The following is a 25,844-nucleotide window of genomic DNA, read 5'->3' as shown; positions in this document are numbered from 1 at the left end:
TATGTCCTACTTCCTGATGCACTTGTTCACTAATTTGAGTCTGTGGATCCGTTTCAAGCATTGAATTGCAAAGATGAATACTAAATACTAGTTGCACACGTCGACCTGTGTAAAAGTCATCACAACGCTTGGTCTTTGTGTTGGACACACTGGAGCAGCGTGGATTACTGCAATGTTTCACCAGGTAATATACGTAGAGAGACACCTCAAAGGAACACGTAAACCGGACATCATCTCGAAATACAAGTGCACCAGCCCACACAGGACATGGACAACACATTTGCAACCAGAGACCCTGCAGCATGATGCTTGGGTATTCACAAAATGTTCCTGGTGGTTATTGTTTCGTCTAGCGAACACCCAATTGGAATGGCCACCATCGAAAAGGTTGAATTTAGACTGTCATGGTCTCAATATTGGATGACATGAATATTGAGACAATGAATTACTTCACTACAAAATTCGCACAAGTATAAAATGTGTGAACTTTTTAAGCTATTACCGTCTTGGTGGATTTTTCCTTTTCATTTAAAGAAGAACAGGGAAGAAAGACATCAGAGGCCAGAGAGGAACAAAGGAAGAGTGAAAGAAAACAAGAAAATTATTAACATCAACAGCCTGTACAAGAAAGGTAATTTATAAAACTGGAAAATCATGCAGAGGTGGACCCATTGAAGAATAGCTTAAAAAGAAGTTGAAAGCAGTGAAGCGATAAAGACAAACTAAAAGGTTAGAAAAAGCATTTGCCCAAAAAACATTTGCAAGCACAATTTCAAATGAAGTTAGTGAGAAATGACTGACTTGTCAGAGTCTTTCCGGATTATCTCTATACAAAAGACTCACAGTTCTGTTGAATGCATGTCCGCTTTGTGTTACCATGTGGGCATATCACTCTTTATGCACAGCTGGAAAACAAAGCCACGCCACCAGCTCAGCCACTTTCTTAAACAATCCCAATTATGAAAATACTTCATCTCATTGTAGTCCTGCCTGGTTCACATCTACACTTGTCTCTGGCTAGTGGGCAGTTTCAACCCTGCATCAGGCGCAGATCGTCCATTGGGGCGTTGGGGCGTAGCCCCCCTGCCCCCCCGCGCACCCGCCCGCGCCCGCAGCTCCCTCGGTGTCTCCGAACTTAGTTTACTTAAGTTCAGAGACGCCGAGGGTGGGGAGAACTAACTGACAATGTATGTCAGTCAGCATGACGTCGGACCGTGGGCGGTCCGGCGTCATGTTGACTGACATGCATTGTCACAAGCCAGGGAAAGGCAGCACAAGTGCGCATGAGTGGGCATGGAGATTAATTTTTAGTCCGTGCTCAGTCATGCGTACTTGTGTTTTTACTGCCTTGCGCATGCCCATTAGGAGCCCCTCGGTCTCCTAATGGGCAGGCGGCGGGCGTAGCGTAAGCTGTGCGCTCAGCCAATCCTGGCGCTGCTGGCAGCGCCAGGATTGGCTGAGAGGGGTTGGCAGGCCCCTCCTCCAGTACCGTTAGTGAAGGCGCCCAGGGGATCAGAGGTCTGAGAGGTGGCGTGGATCGGCTGTGAGGTAAGTTTTAAAAAATATATATTTCATTCCCCCCCCGTGCGCGCCCCTCCCCCCCCGCAAACCGCCACTGAACATAAGCCTTCTTGTCAGTGTGCCTGCTTCCCGGTAAGAAATGTAAATGTGCGCGCCAACTCCACAATCTGCAAATGTAAAGGGTGCCAAGTTCGGATGTGTGTTGTCTTTGATTTTTATTTATTACACCTGTCTGCATCTTCTCTGCCTCTGTTCATGGGTGCCTGTATTTGTTTAGTTTCGGTTTGTGGGTGCTTGTTTTCGTCCGTGGAATTCGGCACAAACCGGGCACGTGTATACTTAAATACAAAAATGAAAACTGAGCAGTTTAGGGCCTTCTGTCTTTCTGCAGGACAATGTAAAAGTCTGTCAACTGTCTCCCGTATGGGAAATTCAACAACTGTAGGAGGATTACAAATGCATGCAGTGCGCAAATAGATTTTGTGTTTTTCTGCACAAATAGATACAAAAAATATGCCTGGCGTCTATTATGTAATAAGCAATAGGGCTGGACCGAGATTTGTAAAGTGTTCAGTCGAAGCGGACAGTTTTGGGGTACACTTTGCCTAGACAGGTGGCTTGCTCTTAGACCGCCCGATGCAGGAAGTTGAGTGACAATTGAATAACTTTTCCTCGCTCTTACCAAACCATGCGGTGGATGGACGAGCAAACAGGGAGAGGCAGACTCCAGCGGCGAGAAGCGGCAGAAGCATCATGTTGACGCTGGCCGGAGCACTGTAAACTCTCTCTGCCTTCTCCCTCTTGGATGTCACATTCCTTCTTCCCTTTGGAAGGTGGGGTGCTGACAGTTGCACTATTTGTGGTAGGGGTCACGGGTGAGGTGAGACAGGTAAATGGGCGTCCGTCTTCAAACCGTGGCTGGGTTGGAAGCGGTTATTTGGCTGATTGATGGAATAACTTGAAGGTACACGTTTATTCTTTTTCAGATGCATTGTAAGGGACCTACCAGGTATAATGTAAAGTGTGAGCTTTTAAAGATGGTTGCCAAAAAAAAAAGGTTTCCTGAAGACACATATTTATTCTTTTTGACGGGTATTGTAAGGGAGCTACCAGCTAAGGTGTGTGAAGTGTGTGCTTTTAAAAGACCGTGGCATTATAAACAAAACTGCTCTTACTGAGTGCAGTCCGCAGTAAATCTATATTTTGGAAACACTTATCTTAAAACTTTTTGTGTATTCTGTAGCATCCTATTTTATACTGTGTGCAATGCAAGTTCGAAGCCTGTTATGAAGCTCTGTGGTTATACTGAATAAGCAGTTACCAACGTTATCATATGAAATCTCTTTATTGATGTCATAGCTACACACAATTGCGTTAGTAACCTTCTTGCTTTCTCACATTTGCTTGAAAATGAAACATTTGCCCCCTCTTTTTTTCAAAATTTTCTCAGTTTGCCACATTGCACTGAGCCGCAACTTTTACGCCTTACCACGTTTAAATGTCACCAGCCGCCACTGCCCTGCATTAAGAGACAATGTCTACAGCGCCAAGCACCGTGGAGGGCATGCACCCGGAGAAAGCAGGCTGTAGAATTGTTTGACGATGAATACGCCCCCCCCTCCCCCCCGGCTGAATTCAAAAGATATGGAAAACGCCCCTGCGAGCGGAAGAAACATGAAGGGTCGTTTTATTGCATGTAGCATCTGTGACTCTACTGAGCACAGCCATTACCCCAGTATCGGATGGTCACCGCATGATGCAAAAGAAAAGGGGCCTTTGGGTAAGGACCAGGGAAGGAAAGCTGAAGCCGGGGTACTCCGAAGAGCTGACTCGTGTGAGTTGAAGATGTCGGGCTAAACCTTAGCAAGCAAGCTGCAGTACAGCGTTTGCACCTGCAGTAATGTTAAAAGTGACTAGGCATGCGACCCACACCACAAACAAGGAAAAGTTAATTTCTTTCAACTGTGGCTCGGATGTTTTGGCCCAGGGGGCGTACTACGATGTCACGTGCCTCTGGCAAACGTACTGACTCGCTTTCCTCTACCGGAGCCCGGTTCTGCATGCAATAAAGCAGCAGCGGCGACCCTCCGACGTGCAGTGAAATGTTTTTCCTTCTAGGTGACGCCACGGAGGTAGCCAAGGGCAATGGGCAAGAAATGCTGCCAGAGGTGCATACTTCAGACTTGAGCTGATATATTAGCAATACAATACAGTACATACAACTGGACTGGCGTTAGACACGCTTAATGAAATTTCCATGAATGCATTTTCAAATCCTGCCACAAGGTGGCCCACGGCTGCAACAATTTGCAGAGAAGCGACATACCATCTGTTGAATTAAAATGAGGTCGCCTTGTTTGTAGGTGAACAAAACATTCCCCCTATGGCGTGACTTTACAAATATGCCCTGAGTCAGCAGATTTTAAAACGATCGATTCCTTTTGCTGAAACGACTAACAAACAACAGACCAACGACAGTAGTATTTGTTAAATTGGTTGGGGTATTTCATACCAAATAATAACCGAATTCCTGACATTTCAAATTATTCACTTTTAAACAGCCATGCCCAATTCACAAAGCTTCAACTTAGGGATACAAATGGCTTGTGTTACGAATGCCAATTCTTACAGTATTTTCACAAAGCATCAATAAACTCCTGCATGTTGATTTACTATCATGTAAAATTGTCAAATACTGTAATTTTGCGTCGGATTAAATTGCCTTGAATGAGCAGGGAGGGTTTGCTCCTGCATAGGAACCTGAAAACACAGGTGAAAAGTCACAGCTGTGCAAGGTTCTGGGCAGCGACAAATGTTGGCAGTTGGTACCAGTCAGCTGGTCCACGGGGTCTCTGTAGGACCAACGCAGACGCTCTACATTGATGCAAGTGTGACTATAGGAGGCGTCCACCCCGAACAGACCATGAGACGATTAGCCTTTATACATTAGGTTTATGTGCCCGATGCTTTTCTATAGGAGAGGTAGGTTCTCTCTTTTATTGAAATATGAAATACCAGCATTTGTAAAGCACACGGGTACCTCCTGAGAGGTGTCCCGGCGCTGGGGGCCATGGGGAAGATTAAGCGAGCTATTACCCAAAGTCACAAGTTGCTGGGCTAACCTGTCGCCGGGGATCGAACCGTGAGTCCCCATGTTACGGAGTCAGCCGTCCTGGCCACTGCACCACACCTCTTCCCTTACTTATATACTTTCTTTGGTACTCTGCACTATTAGTTTATTGGTGAGGGTATACTTCCATATGGCTCAAATAATTGGGCTGAAACATGTTGGCAAGTTCAGTCAGTAGCACGTAATGGTCATAGTAACCGTATACATCTTCTGACAACACCTTACAGTTTTTAAATAAGCCCAGGATACCACCTAAATAAAAGGGTACTTTATGGCTTATCCTAAGGCTTTTTTACATTTTGAACTGGATCCAAGTTATATCCAGAGAAAAATGAGTAATTTCTAGAAACTCCCTCAGGCCAGCCCCCCCTGAGGTTGACTCCGCCCTTGTAGCACCATCTTACCAGGGTGGGACGAAGTGGCAAATGATGAAGCATGTCTCATTACGTGAGTGAGCCTACTTTCGTCCAATTCTTGGAATTGCCTTGTTTAACCTGCAGGGAGTATAGTAGGTGGAGAGAGTGACATTAGCAATAGGTGTACTAGGAAAATTGTTCTGGGTACCAGTAAAGGGTGTCACACCAGTTTTTGTGTTTGGATGACACATTTTTGCAGGCCTATTCCAAAATCAATTACCTAATCCTAAACTTCCTCCTGTCCATAGCGTATTTGCGGTTTAATCATACCAAAATTGCTGGGGTGGAAAAGGATTTCTCTACAGACATGATTCTGTATATATAGAAGAAAAAACCTGGCAAGTGCATTTTTCTTAAGACCTTATACAAGCAACATTTTCCACCATGTGCATTTACACTTGTGTAAATGCTTATGAATGTGAATAGTGTGGCGGTTGTGGCATCTAGAAACCAGCATTCTCTTGCACTCACAAGTTTGGTAGATCTGATCACAGGCACAGGGCTCACCGAGTAGGGAGCATGGAACTTTCCTCTCCTCCACTCGTTCTTTCAATCCTACGTGGAAGGAAGTCTACATTAAGTGACACAAGGGCAAATCTGCAAAACGGTGGAGTTTTAGATAGCACTGCAGCCTCCATATATTTGTACGTACACTGTGGCAAATACACAGGTTCAACAAAGTCCTTCGTTTGCTCGGGTTCTCTGGTCTGCCTAGTCCTGAGAAGGCCTTTAATGATTGTCGCCGAAACGCATCGGTGTTGTATTTGGAGGAGTCCAGCAAGATATATTGTGTGTTGAGCAGAGCAGTCAGAAGGAAAAAGCATGGGGCAGTTGCCCCACGACTCCCTTGACTCAGCGACTACCTCCTGGTGGAATGAAAGTTGGACTAACTATATAGCCGCCACTTGCCTTTAATGATAAGGAAGCAGCGAGGAGCAGATGGATAATGAGTTTTCCTGTTTTCTGCACGGACTTAAAATATGTGGAATGTTTGTGTCGTGTTTTCGTATGCTGTCATTATTTTGTCTTAATTTTCTACCTAGAGATGCAGTCATATTTAACAATATGGAATGCAGATGGATGGACAGATAGGTTCATGTAATAAATTGATGAAGGAATCCATGATTGATTAAGTAATATCCCTGTTGGAAATTAATTATTTCATTGTGGCGTGAGCGTTTTTTCTAAATTTATCTCTACACTGTACCACTTTTTTGTTTCCAATATTTGTTGCCCAGGTTACACATGATCAGATGGGCATAACCCCTTTTTTTTATATATATGTCTCAGAGTCGGCCAAAAAAACTGTCAGTCACAGACTCAAAGCAGAACTACTATAACTTTTGGTCAATTTCCAAACAAATTGCAAACTACAAATATAGGAGTAAATATTAAATTTTATGAGAAAATCGAGCAGGGAAAATTAATGTTACAGGAAGTACAGAACTCTAGAAAGAGTATGGTTGCAGGTCTCAGAGGGAGTGAGCGCATTATTCATGACCAAAAAAGTAATTTAAAAAAATTGCTGCAGTGTTATCCAGCTGTCATCTTCTATGGCCAAACTACCTCAAATAAAAAGTTTAACATATTCAGACTTCAATTAACCTAAGATTAATGTAAGATATGTCCTAATGTCTTATTATGCTGTGCCCTATTTTTTAGGGGGGAATATCGTAATCTTAGTCAGTCCCAAAACTGGAAAACTTCCTTTCTTTATATTTATAGTCACTGTTTTATATAGCACCTGGGGCAAATCTGATGGGTTTTAGAATAGTTTACAAAATAAAAACTGAAGGACCGCAAACAGAGGAGCACAAAAAGAAGCTAGTACAGTTCAAATTGAAAGAGAAACGATAACGTTTCAAAATAATATGTAAGAAAAAAGAATTAGTAAATCGAAACATGCAACCAGATTTCTGTTGTATAAATTGCTAACAATAAAAGTTGGAGCAAGATGGAGCAAGGTGGCGGTCATTTAAGCCAGCGGGGGACTTTGGTGATGCACACGGAAGTTGCTACTGGATGGCAGGGATCTAGTTCTCAAAGGTGAAGCGAGTCTTGGATGAACTCTTGCATAGCTGCAAGAGGAAGAGTTAGGATGGACAGAATATGAAACCAAGCGGAGGAATATGGTGACCTGCCACAGAGAATGTTCAGAGCTCTTACAACATTAATGCACTGGAGGAAGGAGGAAGCATGGGGAACAGCAAGCCACAATGGCTGCTTGCAAGAGGTGTGTACAAGACTCGCGAGGTGGGTACAAAACTCGCGAGGAGGGTACCAAACTCGCAAGGAGGGTACAAAACTCACAAGGCGGGTACAAAACTCACAAGGTGTGGTGGATGGCAGCAGAAATGTTACTGATGATACCTCCATCTGTGCCTCAGAGAGTCATGGTGGTCATAAGCTAGACAACATGCTAATACTCAAGCTAGACAACATGCTAATATTGCGTTTGGTTAAGTCAGAATTTTGGGAGGATAAATAGAAAAGTGTTTACGTAGTCCCTTCTTGAGTGCACGGGCCAGTGCACGATCAAGAGTTTTTTTCAGGTTTCTGATCAGCCAGATCTAGCGCTGAGATCCTCAAGCACTGGCCAACGGCCCAACTTCATTATACCTTGGGAGATTAATGAAAATACGTAGCTATTCCGAAGATTATTAATTGAAGCTAGTCATCTGCACCTAACAGCCACTGAAATTGTCCTGGCCCTGTCGTCATCCGCATATATGGATCTATTATAGTATATGTGACACTAAGAAACCCTTCATTGTATGCATTAATCCTAAAGGAAACGACCAAAGACGCATAACTTTCAAAGTCACCTCCATGAGGCAAACAGCTTGTTGGCAGGTAAGGAGGTTCCCGGTCGAACATACCCCTTGGAATATTCGATCACCCACCTCCCACCTAGAAATTGTAGGTTCACAAGCATGCGTGCTCTTGTAAAGGGGTCGTGTAGCGAATTATATCACAATAATCGACTAACATATCATCCAGTACTCAAATTACTTTCATATTTCACTATACTAATTCACCACTAATCCTTTATGGGTTCCGGAGTAGCGTGCTACGCGAAAAAATAACGCTTCAGCACCCCATCAGGGGTAACAAGCGCTATATAAATGCAACCCTTTTTCCCTCTTCTATCCCTCCATTATACTTCTGAATCCAAATAACTGACTAACCTAACCACCACTCAAATTACTTTCATATTTCACTATACTAATTCAACACTAATCCTTGGGTTCCGGAGTAGCGTGCTACTCGCCGAAAAAGCGCTTCGACGCCCCGTCAGGGGTAGTAAGCGCTTTATAAATGCAATTAAAGTACAAAACAATTACAATAGAGCTTACAACTCAACTTGACGTTATCAAACAAATAGCCACTCTGGCTTATGCAGTACTAATCTCTGCCTAACATCATTCTACCCCCTAGCGTCATGCAAAGATCACACGATGCTGACAAATACCGAACCAACAATCCCTATATGGGCCACAAAAACTGTTACAAAGCTGCCCTCGAGCTTACTAGAGAGGACGAGAGTAATTACAACATATCTGTATTAATTAATTTGAAAAAGCTGGCACCAAAAAATGACTGTCAACTTTTTATGTGAGTGAACTACAGTCTATCTACCAAATATACCTTCAATAAACTGTTGAATTTCCATACGGTTAAAGAATTCCGCCAGATGGCGACAAACACCAAATAAAGCATGAACTGTGGTTTTAAATTCTGTTCCAGTAGCTTCACACGGTCTGGGACTAATTTGTCTTTCCAATTAATAACACTTGAATGTTTGTGGCTCAGACAGGATCTGTGGTTCAGTGTTTCCACCGAGCTGTGGACAGCCTCTCACTTTTACTTTGTTGCAACTAGTTTGACAAAAACTTCAAAGGCATGTCGATGTGCAAGTTTGTTTCCACATCTTCTAACGAACTACACTTGAAGACAATTTTACATTTAAAATATATGGACCGTATATTACACATCTTAATTCTTTCACATGGCAATACTTCATACTTGAAATAAGCTCTCAATCGTGAAAAAGATAGCCGGCTTGCATCTTGCAATAAACATCGGAACATTATTTGCATCTTTGTAAAACATTTTTTTAGCCCTCTTCTGGATGCAACACTGAACACCCCCCAACCCCCTCCCATCTATATCCTTCCACGCCGGAGAAAGAATGCGCCCGATATACCATGCCTGTGCGCGTGTATATAAATAAATATTTGTGTTAGCAGTAGGTGAGGCACTGAAAGCTCGAGCCAGAAGCCTGGCTCTGGCTCAGAACGAGGTTCCCTTGGACTCTCATGCACATAACGAGCCAGGCTTTTATGTGGCTTCTACTTGACACCCCTGCTCTAACCTCACACACAAACAATTAACAAGCATTGGCATAGCCAATAGGTCTCGCCTTTGGGACCTTATAAGTGTTTAGCCATGCAACAGTTGCATAACTAAACACTTATAAGGTCCCAAAAGCGAGACCTATTGGCTATGCCAAGCGGCCGTGCGCCGCAAAAGTGAAAGTGATCGCGATCAAACGCAAAAGTGAAAGTGATCGCGATCAAACATCAAAGCGGCCGTGCGGTCGCTAAAGTGAAAGTAAACGCGGTAAAAGTGTCGCGCGCGCCCGCGCACATGCACTGTAGCCCTAGGCTGGCCTGGTAGCACTTTTTGGAGCCCTCTCAATAAGTATCGCCAGACCAGCGCATGCGCTGGGTCAGGCGAGACCTAAAAAACAAAGCAGTGAGTATTGATGTAAAAAGGAGAGAGAGCTTTCCATCTAGTGCCTGAATAGCACAGTGAAAACCAAAAAATAAGGGATCAATCCCTGCTTCCCCAGTTGACCACTAGTTTGATCCTAGGCAAATATTTTATTTCACCGAGCTTCCTTAACACCTCTTTGGTTTAATTGGACTATATTGTTGCACCATGTATTATAAGAATCTAGAACACACACACAAAAGGCGATGGGAGGATGCTTGTAAGAAGTCTAACCACTGGCAATCGCCCATGGTAGCATTCCAATGCATCTTCATTTGCCTATCATGCCACCTCAGTTTTGACCCAGCCCTATGCGAATCAGTCTTGACCCTCCTCAAAAGGGACAATCCAGCCCGAACTGTCAGGCCGGGTCCTCCCTAAACCGCAACACGAGCAAATCTGCCACACACAGGTATGCATGGCCACTGACTTGCCTGTTAGCTCACTGGTGGCATTGTCGTCTCCGGTGGACGGTATTCATGTTTTAAGTTCATGTCGCTTAGACTATCACTTTTATCAAATGCTTTTCAATGGAGTGATATAACCTGAGGCACTAAAGTCAAAAGCACTGCATGTTAAACAAATTTACTTTTCTAAATTTTAATGAGATCTTATTTACAGTTTTACATGATATCTGTTGCTAAACTTACATTTTGAATATTTTCCAGACTTGGCTTGCATTAGACAAGCCACACCATTGGCTCGGCTCTCCCTGGTAATTTCCTGGCTCGCCCACCTCTAATTTGGACTGACCTAGTATGTTTTCTTGGGCAGCTAATGCGACTAGCACCACTCTAGTGCGTTGTTGATGTACCAGCATCACAAAACAGTGGCTTCTACAAAATCAGGATCCTTTGAACACATCGAAATTAATCACGTGTTTTCTTTCTGCAGGGATTGTGCTGAATTTGCGCAGGAAAGAAGAGCTACATATATTTGTTGCCATCATCAGGATTCACTGGTTCGGTTTTACTTCAGAAGTTTGAAAATGTTGGATCCAATGTGCATTCTCCCTTCTTGGGATACGTCCTCAACATTGTAAGCTCTGATGATGCCACTTTTTGAAGCTCTGAATGAAGCTGCCCGTAATTCCCCATCAGCTAAAGGTTTATTTATTGTGGCTGTTACATTTTTTTTAGAGAATTGGTAAGGGCAGTGTGATGGTAGATCACAACACTTACCTCAAAATTGTGACAGAATGATGATTCCGATCAACGAGTCAACTTTCGTCCAGAAGTGGCCTTTTAATTTGGAGTAAGATATTGTTTTGCCTTCTTTCCCGCCTCACGATTCTCCTCAACAGGAGGTGTCTGCATACTTTTTGGACGTGCAGTGGCTTTTTAATCCACAGATTCCCAATTTGTATAATATGGTTTTGTCACAAGGGCAGAAAGCTTGAAGTGTCTACTCTCAGTCAATTGCTTACGTTTCGCTATTACTTGTGCAAATGCGTAAATGGGGATGCCCCTTTTAGCAATCACTCCATCCACAGAACACTACCCTCTGAGTAGAGTTCAAGGTGGCTGCCTTGATGGATTTGTTTTACTCCGTTACTAGGGTATTTATCAATGATGTTATCAAGTACCATACCCTATTACCTGGGCATTACCTGGCTACCCGGTCATTTGAATCTGTATACGAATTTGCATTTCTCACCTTTTAATTTGTTTTACTGTTAATTCCGCTAGTATCTTCCACCTGGCAGGGAAGCCTTCCAGAAGGGAGCAGAGCTGCTTAGCTCCTGTTTGTGTGTCAGCGTCTAATTTTATAGCCAACTCAGTTGATATTTTACCAGCCTACTTCCTAATGTACTCAAATTGTACAGCTGTCGGAGATCTTAATCTCAATGTTGAGGACGCTGATTGTCAGGCAGCAGCCACTCTGGTGGCAGATTTAGAAGCCCTTCAGCTAGTACAACTAGTCGCAGCCCCGACTCACAGGATGGGAAAACTTTGAGACCCCCATCTTTTCTAATTTAACCAATCTGGTGGTAGATTCCCCACTCCAGAGGTTATTGATCCCTTAGCTCCTTTTCAAATTCCCATGAGTACATCGCCGTCATCATATAGCTCAGGTCAATCATTCATTGGATGGGCAAAGGTGAACCCCACAGCATTTATCCAAGCCCTGGAAGAGATTTGCACAGTTCTGGAGAATGGTGTTGACCCAGCCAACTCTAGATTAGGAGACTGGTTTAAGGGTGCGTTGGATTAAATTGCACCAATGGACGCTCAAGTCGTTGAAAGACTGAAACCCTCTGCAGAGTGGTTTGACAAGGAGTTACTTGACCTGAAAAAATAGTGCAAATGCCTGGAACAGGCTTGGTGTAAACACCTTGACTCTACTGACAAGGCCAACTATTGTGCGGCCTTGAAGATCTACCACAGGCAGATTAGGATCGTGCGGTGTGATTTCTATGCAGGTAAAACTGAGATGGCCAAGAACTCCTCTTGCAAACTTTTTCGATAGTTAAATCTCTCTCTTCCTTGGACCAGGTCTGAGCCTCAATTCCACCATCAGAGGACAGTGATGGCCCAATACGTTTCTGATAAAGTTGCTATCATCTATTCTCCCTTCCCTGAGATTGTCAGAAATGCTCCCACTCTCAAGGTTTGGTTTGACTCCCCATTGAATAGGGAGGGTCTCTCTAGTTTTAAATTTATCACTGTTGGGGTATTACTCCCACTGTTGGCAACGATCAAATAAGGGGCTCACTCTGACGCTGCTTATCCAGCTATTCTGGAGCGAGGTGTAACTGCCATTGCTCCTCTGCTCTGCGAACTCTTAGGTCAAGACAGGTCCCTCAATCTTGTAAACATGCCACTATAATGCCGATTTTGAAAAAGCCGCTATTGGATCCCATGAAGCCAGAGAATTTCAGGGCCATCTCGTTTCCCCCGTTCTCATCTAAGGTGGCAGAAAAATATATCAATCAACAACTCTCAACCTTCATTAAGGCAAAAGACCTGCTTCAGAAGACTTAATCACGTTTTCGAGTAAAGTACAGAGTTGACATTACTGCTTACCTCGAATCCATTCACCGTGCTGGTGACAGAGGGGACACTACAGCCTGGCTTTTGCTGGACCTCAGCGTGGCCTTTGACACCATTTCCCACAGCTTTCTACTTGAATGGCTTTGAGACTGGTGATAAAGCTCTCCTGTGGCTTGCCTTCTTTTTAAAGAACCGCACGTTTCAGGTTGCACAAAAACATTTTTTATCCAACGTTTTTCGTCAACTGCAGGGGATGCCTCAGGGCTCTTCAGTGAGCCCTGCGCTTTTCAATCTGTATACGCAGCCCCTGGTTGATATCATCAAGTGCTATGGATTTAACATCGTGTCATACACCAATGATACCCAGCTGATTATTACTCTATCTCATGATGCGACCAATACTGCGGCTCTGCTAGATCATGCCTATCCAAGGTGGCTGAGTGGATAAACCTAATTTATCTCAAGGTAAATGCTGGGAAGACTGGGGGTCTTAATCTCGGCAAACAACCTTCAATCAGTTCCTCAGCCTAGTCAAGAATCGTGGCTTACATTTGATAATCAAATTAGGAGTCAAGCAAAACAATGTTTTGGGATCTTAAAAGCACTAAAAAAGATTCTTGGCTTTCTGCTAGAGTCTGCTAGGAAGACAGTAGTCCAGTCCTTGGTTATGTCCAGGTTGGACTATTGTAATGTCCTACATTTAGGGGTTTCTCAGTCACGACTGATGACTCCAGCGAGTGCAAAATGCAGCAGCGCGGCTGCAGCTGAATCTTCCAAAACGATCACAGACAGCCCCTGCCCTGGTGAAATTGCATTGGCTGCCTTTGAAGGAAAGGGTTTCCTTTAAAGCCTTGTGCTACTGCCACAGAATTTAACAACAAATGTCCACAGTACCATATCCTTCTAGTCACACCCTACTCCCCAAAGAGAAATTCAAGGTCAGCTGTGGCCTGCCTGGCTGTTATACCTGCCACTAGAAGGGCCCACATTGGAGGATGCTCCATTGGCTTCCGAGCCACCAAGATGTGGAACACTCTTCCCCTCTCGCTCAGGCAGGAAAAGTCAGAGTCAGTCTTTCGGAAAGTTCTGAAGATGTGGCTCTTTAGATCAATTTAATTTTATCCTCTTGTGGCTCTCTCACTCTGGATCCCGGGATAAAAACCTTAGTGCTGGGACACTTCATTTGAAGTAACTGTGCGCTCTATAAAATACCTTATTATTGTTATAAGCAATTCTGTAGTTTTGATTACAATATGTTGAATTATGTACCTTATAGATTGACTTACATCATCAAATCAATGGTCGTGTATTATATATTTTTTCTCTCTTACGTTAAATCCCATCATGCTCCAAAATGTGGTTGGTCGTTGTCAAGGTATGTCCTCTGGTAGTAAACACAGTGATGAGGAGGAACTGTATGGTCGTAATGGCGCAATTCATTTTCATGATTTTTTCCGTAACCTTGAGTCTAATTCTATTCTAATCTCACTTCTTGCATGCCATCCTTCTGGATCCCACTGGGCTTTGACCGTGAACAGTACTGCTTGATACTGGGTACAAGAGGTTCCAGCCTGCCTCAGCTTCAGATATCAGCTGGAAGGATAGACGGTGAGTCAGTGGTTCATTGCAGTCATTAATAGCCAGCATTCATTAATAGCAAGATGAAAGGCAGAGAATACTTTGACTTTTTAAAGACCTCAAAAAAGTGCATTGTTTTCGCTTCCTCCACAATAAATAGTCCAAAACACAGGAATTAAGTTATCTTGCACCTCATTCAACCAGGTCAGAGGGTTGTTTGTTTGTTACCATGCTTCTATGCTGGTCGCCATGATTGCCACTGACATCTTTGGCTCATAAAGTTCTTAAGGCATAAAGGTGTGTGGAAGGCTATGGAAGTAGGCCAGAGAGTTGAATATGCCATAGAGTAACGAGAATTATGAACGAGCCTGAATTCTGAGAACCGTCATTACTACTTTGCGAATGACAGTGAATTGCAAAGAGCACAAATTGACCAAATGTTGAGAGGAGAGTCTTAGCCTAGACAACAAGGCATTCTGACTTGCTTTCCTGGATGAGAATGAAATACAGATCTAGAGCGCCCCAGTTCTGAAAACATATTCTCGACACCATTAACACTTACTATCTACTTGTTTGGCACTTGTTCTGCTTGAAGTCCGACACTGCCCATCACCAGAACTCTTCTACCTCGTGAAGATTTGGTAGGAGTGTGTCACCTAATGTAGGTTTTTATAATGCATTAACATTAGACCTTCTCTCAAGAGCACAATACAACGATTACTCAATGAATGGGGATTATTGAACCCTTCAAAATCCTAGTCCGAGACATTCACCAATGTCATCATCTGAAAAGGGCGTGTAGGAGACTCTGATCAATGGTTTCTAGACAAAAATGTTCAAGATACTAGTGTGACTGCTTTTGTGATCTCATGCATCACTGGTAAAGTAGAGCCTTTTCAACACATCTCATCCACAGACGAGCTGGTAGCTCGATCCAGATAAAGGACATGGAGCTAGGGTACATCTGGAACCATACAGCTGCTGGAATTTGTCCACATCATGACTAGACTAATGAAAACATGGCGGGTCGACAATTTCTCCAGCAGAAGAAATGTTGAATCCTCCTATATATTCAGGAGGAAACCATGTCACCAAGGTAACGAAAGGTTACAGGTATTGATTTCTCTTGTTTCACCGAAAGACCAATTTTGAACTCACTGGGATTTCATTGAAAGCCACTTGGCATGATGCAAGTTCAGCTCATAATCAAGGAAAGGAGTACTATGTCCAGCGGCTTCCGGGGGAAAATGGATATCATGAGACAGGAATAAATACCAAGGAGTAAATCTGTGGTGCCAGAATGGAAAATTTATATATACATTTGGGGTTTATCTACTGCCCTTTATTACTCTGGAAGGCACAACAAAGTGTGGAAAGGGGGCATGGTGATAAGGCAATGCAGATTATTGGAATTCAACCATGTAGGCTCTAAAAAGTGTATGACAGCAAAGCTTTAGCAGTGAGAGGAGATGAGCAGGCTGCCTGTCATAGGCATCTGACCAGCTAGGGTAGAAAGCTTAATGAATTATGGTAGCAGTGGGTCTGCTGGGCTTCTTCAAGCACCAGGCGTGGTGGTGGTGGAACGGGTGAGTGAAGGGGTGGGCCACATAAGATGAAGTCAGTCACAATTGCTGCCTAGCAGCCTTAGGTGTCTCGTATGTCTTGGAGTGTGTGGGAGATAGGGATTCCTTTGTCTAAAATGGTGCCTTCTAGCCTTAAATGATTGGCATGCTGAGAGTGAATTCAGCAATAAAATGGGAGAGATGGTCTTAAAAGAGAGAAAGTGGTAGGATGAGTGACCTCAACAGAAGTAGTACAGTCACTAAGGCAAGAAGTTGGGTATACAGCCCACTGGGTGGGGGCAAAAAGAGAGCAGCACTCAGGAAAGGGTGTGAGCTTTGTAAAACAAGAGTACCCATCAAGTCAAAACGTATTTGGTGTTTCTAGCATATCCGTATAGGGGAATATGGAGTAGTAATTTTAGAAGGACTGACCCTTCATAGGGTACAGAGAGGGGAAATATTTGGATACGGTTGGTCATCATCATCTATAATGGCACATAGATACAAAAAAAATCAAAGATGTGAAGACTGTCACACTGATCGCTGGCACCTTATGAAATGAGAATGCAAACAAAGGAACTCTACACTAAAGGCATCTGGCGAGGGTTGAGGCCTTTACCAATGCAGATATCCTGCTAACTAGCCTTTTACACTTTGTCTGTGGGCAGCATTAGAAGTGAGTCAAGGGGAGTTTGGGTGGGAAATAGACCTTGTAGAATTAGGCTAGTCTAATGAGCTGTCCGGGAGACCTGTGTATCAGACTCTCCAGGGTGGGGGGGAGTCATGTGGGCGCTAGGTGTTATGAGCATTGCCACTATTTTTGCCTGACAGCTTTAAGGATCTGGCCTGCTAGAGATTGGGAAAGGAATATGACAGATGGAGGTGAGGATGATCAAAGACAGCAGCTGATGGTACAATGCCATAGAAATATAAGTAAATAAAGCTGCATGTCCTAGGACATGGGTTGCTGTTTAGGAGAATCCACACAATAGAAGGAGGAATAGAATCCAGGCAACTGTGCCCCATCATTAAAAAGCCTCGTATAACCTTAAGACTAACACCGCGGGGTTCCTTTTAGAACCACATCACTCTGTGCAATACGGTGGCTGTAATTTCTTCATATGAGAGGAGGTGGTTATATGGCAAGTATCTGCTTTATTACAGATCCTTCTGCAGGTTGTTTTATAACTCCAGGACTTGGGGGAATTTGCCTAAAATATCCTCTGGAAGAATCAAGCATACAGATTCGAAGTTATAACTTGGAGGGATGGTCTCAGATGCAGACTCACAGGTTTCACCCAAGACACATTTCAAGAAGGAAGACGTGTTTACCCATAAGAATGGGCAAGTCTGACAATACCATCCTGCTAAAGACGACTCATCGGAACCAAAATTAGATGAGTACCTTCATTTTCAGATGGTCGCAAGGCAGCAGAAAGAACACCCCAGCAATGTCTTGGAAGAAGTCACCACATAATCCCACAAGAGAGAGCTCGACAAAGACCACAAGGCTTGAGGCAGTACAATAACTTTCGTTTTTGACAGATATTGATGAATTCTACAAACAAGAACGGAAATCCAGGATAACCTACAAGAGCCCATCACACAAACTATCAGCGACACATAAAGGAACCAGGTCCAGATAGGCCTAAAAAATGTGAAAAGGTCAATTCAGTATGAAATTAATTTTGGTGTTGCGCTACTCCTCGTTTTACATACTACCGAGTAGTGAGCAATGGAGGTTTGTGACACACAGAAGGTAACACACTTCAAACAACCTGTGAATCACAATCCCTAAGCCAGACTTGAACATTCCCCAAAACAAGTCATCACACCAAGCCGAATCTCAAGTCTGCATTACTTTAAGAAAACAAAGTAAAAAGCATGTTTGCACGATGCCATAAACAATATTCAACGGAGCATGCTTGTTACTCAAACACAACAGATCACCATGTTTCCTCTGCGGTGATATGGGTACTAACTTTGTCACTGTTGTTACCTGTAACGAAGAAGAAAGAAAGTGTTTCACATTACAACACAACCATAAGGGGTGTTATGATCCCTTTTGGGGAAACCCTGCAGGTGTTAACAATATATTTAATTTCTCTATAAAATAACCCATCAGCGTTAAAATAAACATTGGTAAAGACAATAGCAAAGCAGTGTAAGGCTAAGCCACAATCCATTTTCATGAAACAGCAAGAACCTTCATGTGCAAAGCATAGGTTTCAAACTTCCCTGTGGAAAAATCCGGTGGGGTAATTATATTCAAGCTGCTGCCCGACCTGTACGGCATGGTGGCGGTGTACAAATATAATATGTAAGAAAATTTAGTTCGTTTTATTGGCCCAGTGTTGATTAAATTGACAGTTTTCATGATTTTACATCTAGCTCGTCCTATTTCCAACCTCCTTGGGGATGGTTTTATTGTTCTCCTATATGAAAAGTGAGATAGATTATGCACTCGCCTGTTTCATTGGGTTAGCAAACTCAAGGGGTGTTTTGAAGACTATGAGAGACGAATGGGATTCAACTGCCAACTGGATGATTTTTCAAGGTTAGACAGAGGTTGTATCGGTTTTCCAAGAGACAGGTCAACTACATTTGTTGAGATAACTTTGCAGTTGATAAGGCAATTAAAGATAGAGTTGAAAGAGCAAAACCTCTACCCACCCGTATATATGATCATGGTTCAGTCTCTCTCACACGAAGCTTCTCCCCAGATTATCACCAGGCACGGAAATTCACAGCTGACCACTCAGCAGTTCAACGAGCACTATTTGTGATATTTGGAGGGCTCACTAGCTAGACTAGAAATAATCAAATTCTTAAATCATCACTGGGAATTTAGGGTATGATTCACCCCAGATCTGTTCCAAGTTTAAATATTTGCCTGGTAATGTTGCTAACAGGGGTATTAATGGACACTGCATGGAACCTGAACCTCTAAACATATTCTCTGTAATGCTTTCAGTTTGTGATAGACCAGACTACTACATGCTTAAATGTGCTGTCCCACAATACGGATAGAAAATGTGAAATAGGAGTTTTTTGCTCTTAAGCATTGGTATCAGACTAGGCAAGACGTAGTGTTTCTGTACTTACTCAGAGAAATACAGCAAGTACATATTGATGTATTACATTGAATAGTGTTCCGCTGAAGAAAAAACATATTTTTCTTCATCAGTAGGGTTCTACTGATTGCCGCTTAAGCTATCATAAATCCAACAAAATCGAACCTCAAATGTAACACTGTAACAGAGGGCGATGTGTCCCTATATTTAGGATTTCTGATGTAAAGTGAGTACAATGTGTTCTAATATGATGAATCAGAGTGCCACAGTGACCTAGTGAAAGGTGATACACTTGGCACCTTGCAATCCAGTTCCAATATTACACTGAACACTATCACGATTTAAACATCTATAGTCTGTAGGTGGTAGGATTGGTCGTAGAGTTCCCCCCAGGTTAAATGCATGACATGGAATGCACGAGGCTTAAATAATTCTAGAAAAATATGCCAAGTTCTGGCAACAAGACATGTAATTGAATGAGGAAACATCTTCTGAGACATAGAATTTTCAATGTGTCTAAACAGGGATCGTATAGGTTCTTTGTCAACTATTCCACCTATTCAAGGGGTTGCTACAATCATCAGAAAAGGGCAACAAATTAGTCCACTCCATGTGGAGACAGACCCCAAAGGAAGATACTTGATTGTTCAAGGCCTCATGCAACACACTCATATGACTAATATTAATACATATGGACCCCACCACAATGACACTAGATTCTATTGCACGGTTATGTCACAGAGCCTCCAGTTACAGCCGTGTGTGGAGTTGTGGAGAGGGGGGTCTCAATTTGACACTGCATGATATCCTAGACATCTCAAACACTAGAATGCCTCTTCATGGGGGTGCACGTGCCACCCTGCTGGACATGATGAAGTGCCATGACTTGATGGACATCTGGAGGTCGCAAGAAAGTGCTAAGCGGGAGTATACCTATTATTCGGCAGCCCATGGGTCAGCCTCCAGATTGGATTTCTGGCTGGGTATCAAAGATGTGAATGGGTGGTCAGAAAAAGTACTACATCTACCCGGACACTGTCTGACCACTCACCAGTGGTACTAACACTACAGATACCAGGCACCAAGCATTCCCCCACTTTGGCATCTTCAGCCCACCATGCTTCTTAACATGGTTCTTACAGAGGAAATCAAACAGGCCATATTTTCAAATTTTTATATAAATATTGAGTCATTACAAGGGTGCAGAATTGTCTGGGAGGCCTTTAAGGCTCTTATCCAGGGAGGAGTGTATGCCAAGAGGATAGCTCACATTACAATTCATTAGATGCACTCTTACCAAGATTGAAGGCCAACTGACACAATTCGAGTCTCAGCACATCAGGGATAACAGACCGGATACCCTCTGACAAATACAACTTGAATTGCAAGAATTTCACAATGAGGCAGACAGAGAGAGAGAGACAAATTTTCTTGGGAAATATGCAGCAGGACAGATTTACGGTAAAGGCGAATGAGCTGGGCACACATTGTTGGCTTGGTGAAGCCTAGATAGGCCTCCAACTGCATGGCTACTACAGAGACTATAGAGGGAGAAGTAAAATTCCAATCCATAGATATCCTTGCTGAACGTACAAAATATTACAAGACTTTATACGCCTCTACATTGCAAGGAGATGAACACGAGATTACTTGATATCTGGAGCAGATTACATTAGCCTGGTTGGGGTTGACAGAGAGTGAATTCCTTTGCTCTCGGTTACCATAGAGGACATAATCTGTGCTATAAAAGAGTTAACCAATGGTAGGGCTCTGGGCAGTGACGGCTAGTGACTGTTATAAGGAGTATAGAGAATGTTTAGCGCCCTATTTGTTTGACATGTATAATAAAGCACCCTAGAGAGGGAAGCTACCCCCCACAGGGAAAGAAGCAGTAGTGATCACACTACTAAAACTGAAGCCTGCACAAGACTGCGGTTCATATAGGCCGCATCACTTATAAATACAATCAATAAGATATTGCCAAGGTATTAGCCGTTAGGCTGGTGTCTTTACATGGACTTGTCCTCCTGGAGCAGTTGTGGTTTATATCAAAGTGCTCTACCACAGACAACCTACCAAGGTTGTTTACTGTGTTGCAGCAGATAGACCTGAGACTGAACGCTGTGGCGATGTTTTTGAATGCTGCCAAGACATTGTACTCCACTGAATGGCATTACCTGAGAATGTTGCTGAGTAGAATGGGACTAGAGGCAGCAATTACAAAATGGATTAGATTACTTATTATTAAACCCATGGCGCCTATATGGGTAAATACCCATATCTCCGACCCTATCTCAATCCAGCGTAGGACTAGGCTGGGCTGCCCTCTGTCCCTAATCATTTTTGAATTTGCCATTGAATCTCTGGTTAACATGCAAAGAGAGGTGCACAGTGGTAAAGATAACGAATTTGGGGAGCTTAAGATATTGACATCCCTGTATGACTAGTATATAATGCTTCCTGTGAAAGATCCTGAGACTAACTTAGTCCGCATCCTTACGGCGATCACTACCTTTGGTAGATGATCAGGACTTACTATTAATTGGTCAAAAATGTTAATGACGCAATGACTTCACCTCCCTTACTCTATCCTTCGCAAAGACAAGAACTGATCCGCTATCTCTGTATACAAGTCCATAGAGATCAGGTGGTGATTCTGAAAAAGAATTATTAAAAACTCATGGACAAATAGAGACTAATATATGTGGATGGGTTAAATTGCCCATAACGCTGGCAGGTTGTATTGCCCATATCTAAATACTAATTCTATCACAGTTACTTTACCCGTTCTAAAACATTCCGATACCATCAACCCAAGGCTTTTTCGAACAATTGAGGTCGACACTTATCAGGTTAACTTGGGTAGAAAAACACCTACGAATCTGTTGGAATTTGTTACAGAGACCATATTAAAAGGTAACTTAGCTGCACCACACTTTGTGGTTTACTATAATATTGAGCAAGCACAGTTTGCCACTTAATGGTTTCACAATAGCAGACAGGTACCACATCGGGGCTTAGAATTGGATTTGGCGGCACCTCAAAGACATGTAAATATGGGTCTGAGGCCACCGAAGCAGCCTTGAACTGATATACATGTGGCAGATTGTACAAAATGGTCATGGGAACAATTAGGCTGAATGTCAGACAGATAATGTATACTCTCCTCATATAAAACTGATACAGAACCCTAAGCTATCCATCACCAGTAAACGGCTGATGATCCAGAACCTATGGGACAAACAACATCTTACTTCTCTGTAGTTCATCTCTTTGAATGAGTATTTACAAAAGGGCTGCTCTACACCTCTGTCCATGTCCTTTACCTCATACTCAAGGCATTAGTGAGGGTTGGTCTTCCCATCAGATCTACAGAACCAGCGGGTTGGGGACTAATCAGTGTTGCTGCAGCCGTCTCAATGGCAAGCATAACCCTAACCTTGATGTACACTACGGTCCTAAAAGACATGGCAAAGATGGAGACCCGTTCCAAAGATAACTGGTCAAAAGATATAGGGGTACAAAGAACAGGTCCACAGTGGAAATACTGTTGTCGACACACCAGAGAGGTATCTACGAATGGCAGACATACCTTAATTCTTTATCAATATCTACATCAAGTTCACTACACTCCTGTCAAAATGTACATATCTGGAGGAAGGGACAATGAAACCTGTGAGAGATGTGCTGCTCCAGCTGCTGATTTTATTCATTAAACCAGGGAGCATTGAGCCGTTGCCGACTATTCGAGCCGCTTGTTTCACACACTGAATGACACGGCGGTCTGTTGCCTCAGATGGAGGTCCTTTTGACCCTCCTGGGCTTTGTCAAAATGGCACCCAAGCATAGCAAGTATGGGCACGCCAACATTTGTTCAGACAGACATCTGTTCGTGTGTAGTAGGTTTGGCTGGTTCATGCCAGTCATGTTCACAAAGTTATTCTAGACTGAATATATATGTACATATGTACTGTTAATTCCGAATGTGCATAGAGCAACTTAAACTAAATAAAATAACATCTCAATCGTGCTCTCCAGTCAACAAGACAGACTACCTCTTGGCATTATTTAACGGTGATGCGTATGCCTGTCCTGAATGTACTGCATTTGACTCGACAGTGCACCCCGCTACAGTGACAGGAATGCGGAGTGATGACGGCTGTGGCCTATCTAGTTGCATCTCTGAGTAGATATCAAATCATATCTTGGCAAGGCTGAGCCAGAACACGACATCCATTTTATTACATAATCAAGTTATTCAGAGAGCAGGAATCGTGTTTAGTTCAACTTACATAAGTCCTCAAGAGTTACCCTTCATCGCTACAAATTGAAACGATTTCAAATGCTATTGAAAGATAAACTGTTGGCACAATGCAGCCAATGTCTCCATTAACAGCTCTCAAGTTAAGCCGAAAGGTGCCGATGGGTCTAAGCACAGCCTTTTCATAATATATATGAACAAGGTATGAGACACATCACGGAGACTGTCTGATCCAATTTCCCTAGTCAACATATATTAATAACATGGCGCTATAGCTGGTCTTAACCTTTCAGTAGCTTGCAGAAGAACTACTTGGTCAGCAAATTCCTTTAATGCTAATTAGGTTTCATGTAGAGGTGTTTCCAAAGTAATGTGGTGTTGGCCCTGCCATCCATGGAGCACAATACTTGGCAGGAAAAAGTATTGTACCGCACACACTGATGGCGCGAACAAGGCCTCATATTTATTTACTATTGAAATGGAGGTGAAAAGATTTAGTGGAACCATCAATCAAGGGGAGGTAGAATCATATCTTACTGCCCTGGTTTTGCCTACATTCTGTCAGCATTTCTCCATACATGTTTATTTTTGTTATATTAACGACCGTGTATGAGAGAAATTTCTGAAATTCCTAGTTCTGGGGACAGCATAATTGTGAAGAAGGGTTTGGGGTTTGTCGGCTCGACCATGACTTGCCACAGCTCGATTGCGACTCGTCACTGATCTTGTGGTGAGCTGATGAGCCTCAGACTCCAGTGGGGATTCCAACCACACAGACCACAGTGAGGATGAAGGCTTGTGGAGAGGTCTTCGAACTCACTTCCTAGAACATCTTCTATGCATCAAGGCATTCCTCTATCCCAAACCGCTAACGTGGCTACTTAGTGAGCACATCTTGTCTCGATAACTAAATGCAAAATGTCTCTGAAACAGCTAAAATATTCACAATGTTTTTTGAGGCACTAGTATTTCACCACAAGCGAAAAGAGATTAGAAGTAGACCGCTGCTCCTTACACCACTGTCGCAAGTGAACCAATGCCAAAAATGAGACTTCTTTGGGAATATGGACATTGTGGTGCAGACAGAGACTGCACAGCCACTAAATATTAGAGGAAAGTGATGATTTTGAGGCCCATTTGTCACCACCGCTCACACCGTGCCCGCGCTTCTGGAAGACATTTTTCAATGAACCATAATATTTTGGTAGCCCCACTTTGCACAAAATGGCGCTTGCTGCTTCTTTCACTTCTAAAGAAAGTGTAGGTTTTAACAGGAATGTTCTGATCAAATTCAAACGCATCAGATTACATAATCGTTTTCTGTTTTTTATTGTTTGGGCTTTCTTTAATTCATGATCGATAACAGACACAAATGTATTTCTGATCATTAACAATTCTGTGCACACATGGGTTATCGGTGCCCTCAATGGAAAATTCAACAAAAGGGACTTCCAATGTTTATATGTTGTGTTTTCTGCCTGATATGAACAGAAAAATCGTATTTAGGAGAAATCGTTTGATTTCCCATGATGCGTTTGCCTTTGAACACAACTCATCCCTTCTACATTACAAAACTCAAGCGTGGTTAACAGGATCACCGTTGAGGCACCTACCCGTTTGGCTGTTTGTCGCCCGGACTCTCTCTGGCTCCTTGCCGCTGCCCATCTAACACCTTCCCAGCATTCTCACCAGAAGGCACTTTGGTTGTGGCAGGCTGCCAAGGGGCAGTCACTGCAGTCTTGGGTGCGCCCAGTAATGGGGATGAGCCCTCAGTTCTCGGCTTGCCCAAAGCCTGTGTTCCGGGTGTGGTGGGTGGGGTGACTGCACCCAACAGAGACAGGGCCGAAGGCTGGGGCGAGGCACGAGGTGACACAGATGCTGATGTGGTGGCAGTGAAGGCAGAGGAAGGCGATGGGATGGATGTGACCTTTGGAGATGAGGCAGCGCCAAATGGGCGCGGTGCCTTATTGTAGGCCACACTCGATGTTGACGTAAGTTTTGGAACGGTAGCAGCAGGAGGCGCTATAGGCACAGGTTTATATACTTCCTTCGGAGGCTCTTCCTATTTAAAACAAAAAGACAGACCACAAGGAAAAACACTCCAACCACATGCAGTGAATGTTACGCTGACATCTACAAGGTGTGCAGGGCGTCAAAAAGCCACTTTTGCTCTGTGGCGTTAGTAGCAAACCACCCTTCCTATCAGTGACAATACAATTCTGCATTCACATAACATGCTTAATTTATGACAATCACTGGCAGCAGTAGCATAAGCAGAAACACAATCAAATGAAGTAAGTATCATCTCAACCAAAAACATAAAACACAATAAGCAAGACTTCATAGTTTGACCTATATGATGCCTATTCTTTCTTAAGGTTCCTGCTGAGCTGATCCCATTCCTCTTTCTGAGGATAGGGATTAACGGTGGTAATTGGGTCTGCTGAAGCTCTAGATCTATTGCCAGGTCTGCTCTGGGTGTACCTTCTTGGCCCATATGCTTTCCACCCTTAAGTATTTGTTGTCACTGGAG

The 25,844-nt window shown here is 43.3% G+C and overlaps 1 protein-coding gene across 5 annotated transcripts in view; it reads right to left on the bottom strand.

Annotated features, from left to right (window-relative positions):
• The window catches only part of PDLIM5 (PDZ and LIM domain 5), a 565,292-nt gene that overhangs the window by 267,542 nt on the left and 271,906 nt on the right, over positions 1-25,844 (bottom strand). For 4 of the 5 annotated variants that reach the window (XM_085641149.1, XM_085641152.1, XM_085641153.1 and 1 more), the window contains exon 5: positions 24,925-25,373. In XM_085641149.1, coding sequence (XP_085497275.1) covers positions 24,925-25,373 — 449 coding nt within the window. Of the gene's footprint in view, positions 1-502; positions 521-17,958; positions 17,976-24,924; positions 25,374-25,844 lie in introns of all 5 variants that reach the window. The other variant, XM_085641151.1, reaches the window with a different exon arrangement.

This window comes from Triturus cristatus, chromosome 2_2 (genome assembly GCF_964204655.1).
Source record: "Triturus cristatus chromosome 2_2, aTriCri1.1, whole genome shotgun sequence".
Taxonomy (NCBI): Eukaryota; Metazoa; Chordata; class Amphibia; order Caudata; family Salamandridae; genus Triturus; species Triturus cristatus.
The sequence above is the reverse complement of the archived record's forward strand: the minus strand, read 5'-3'. Positions and strand labels throughout refer to the sequence as shown.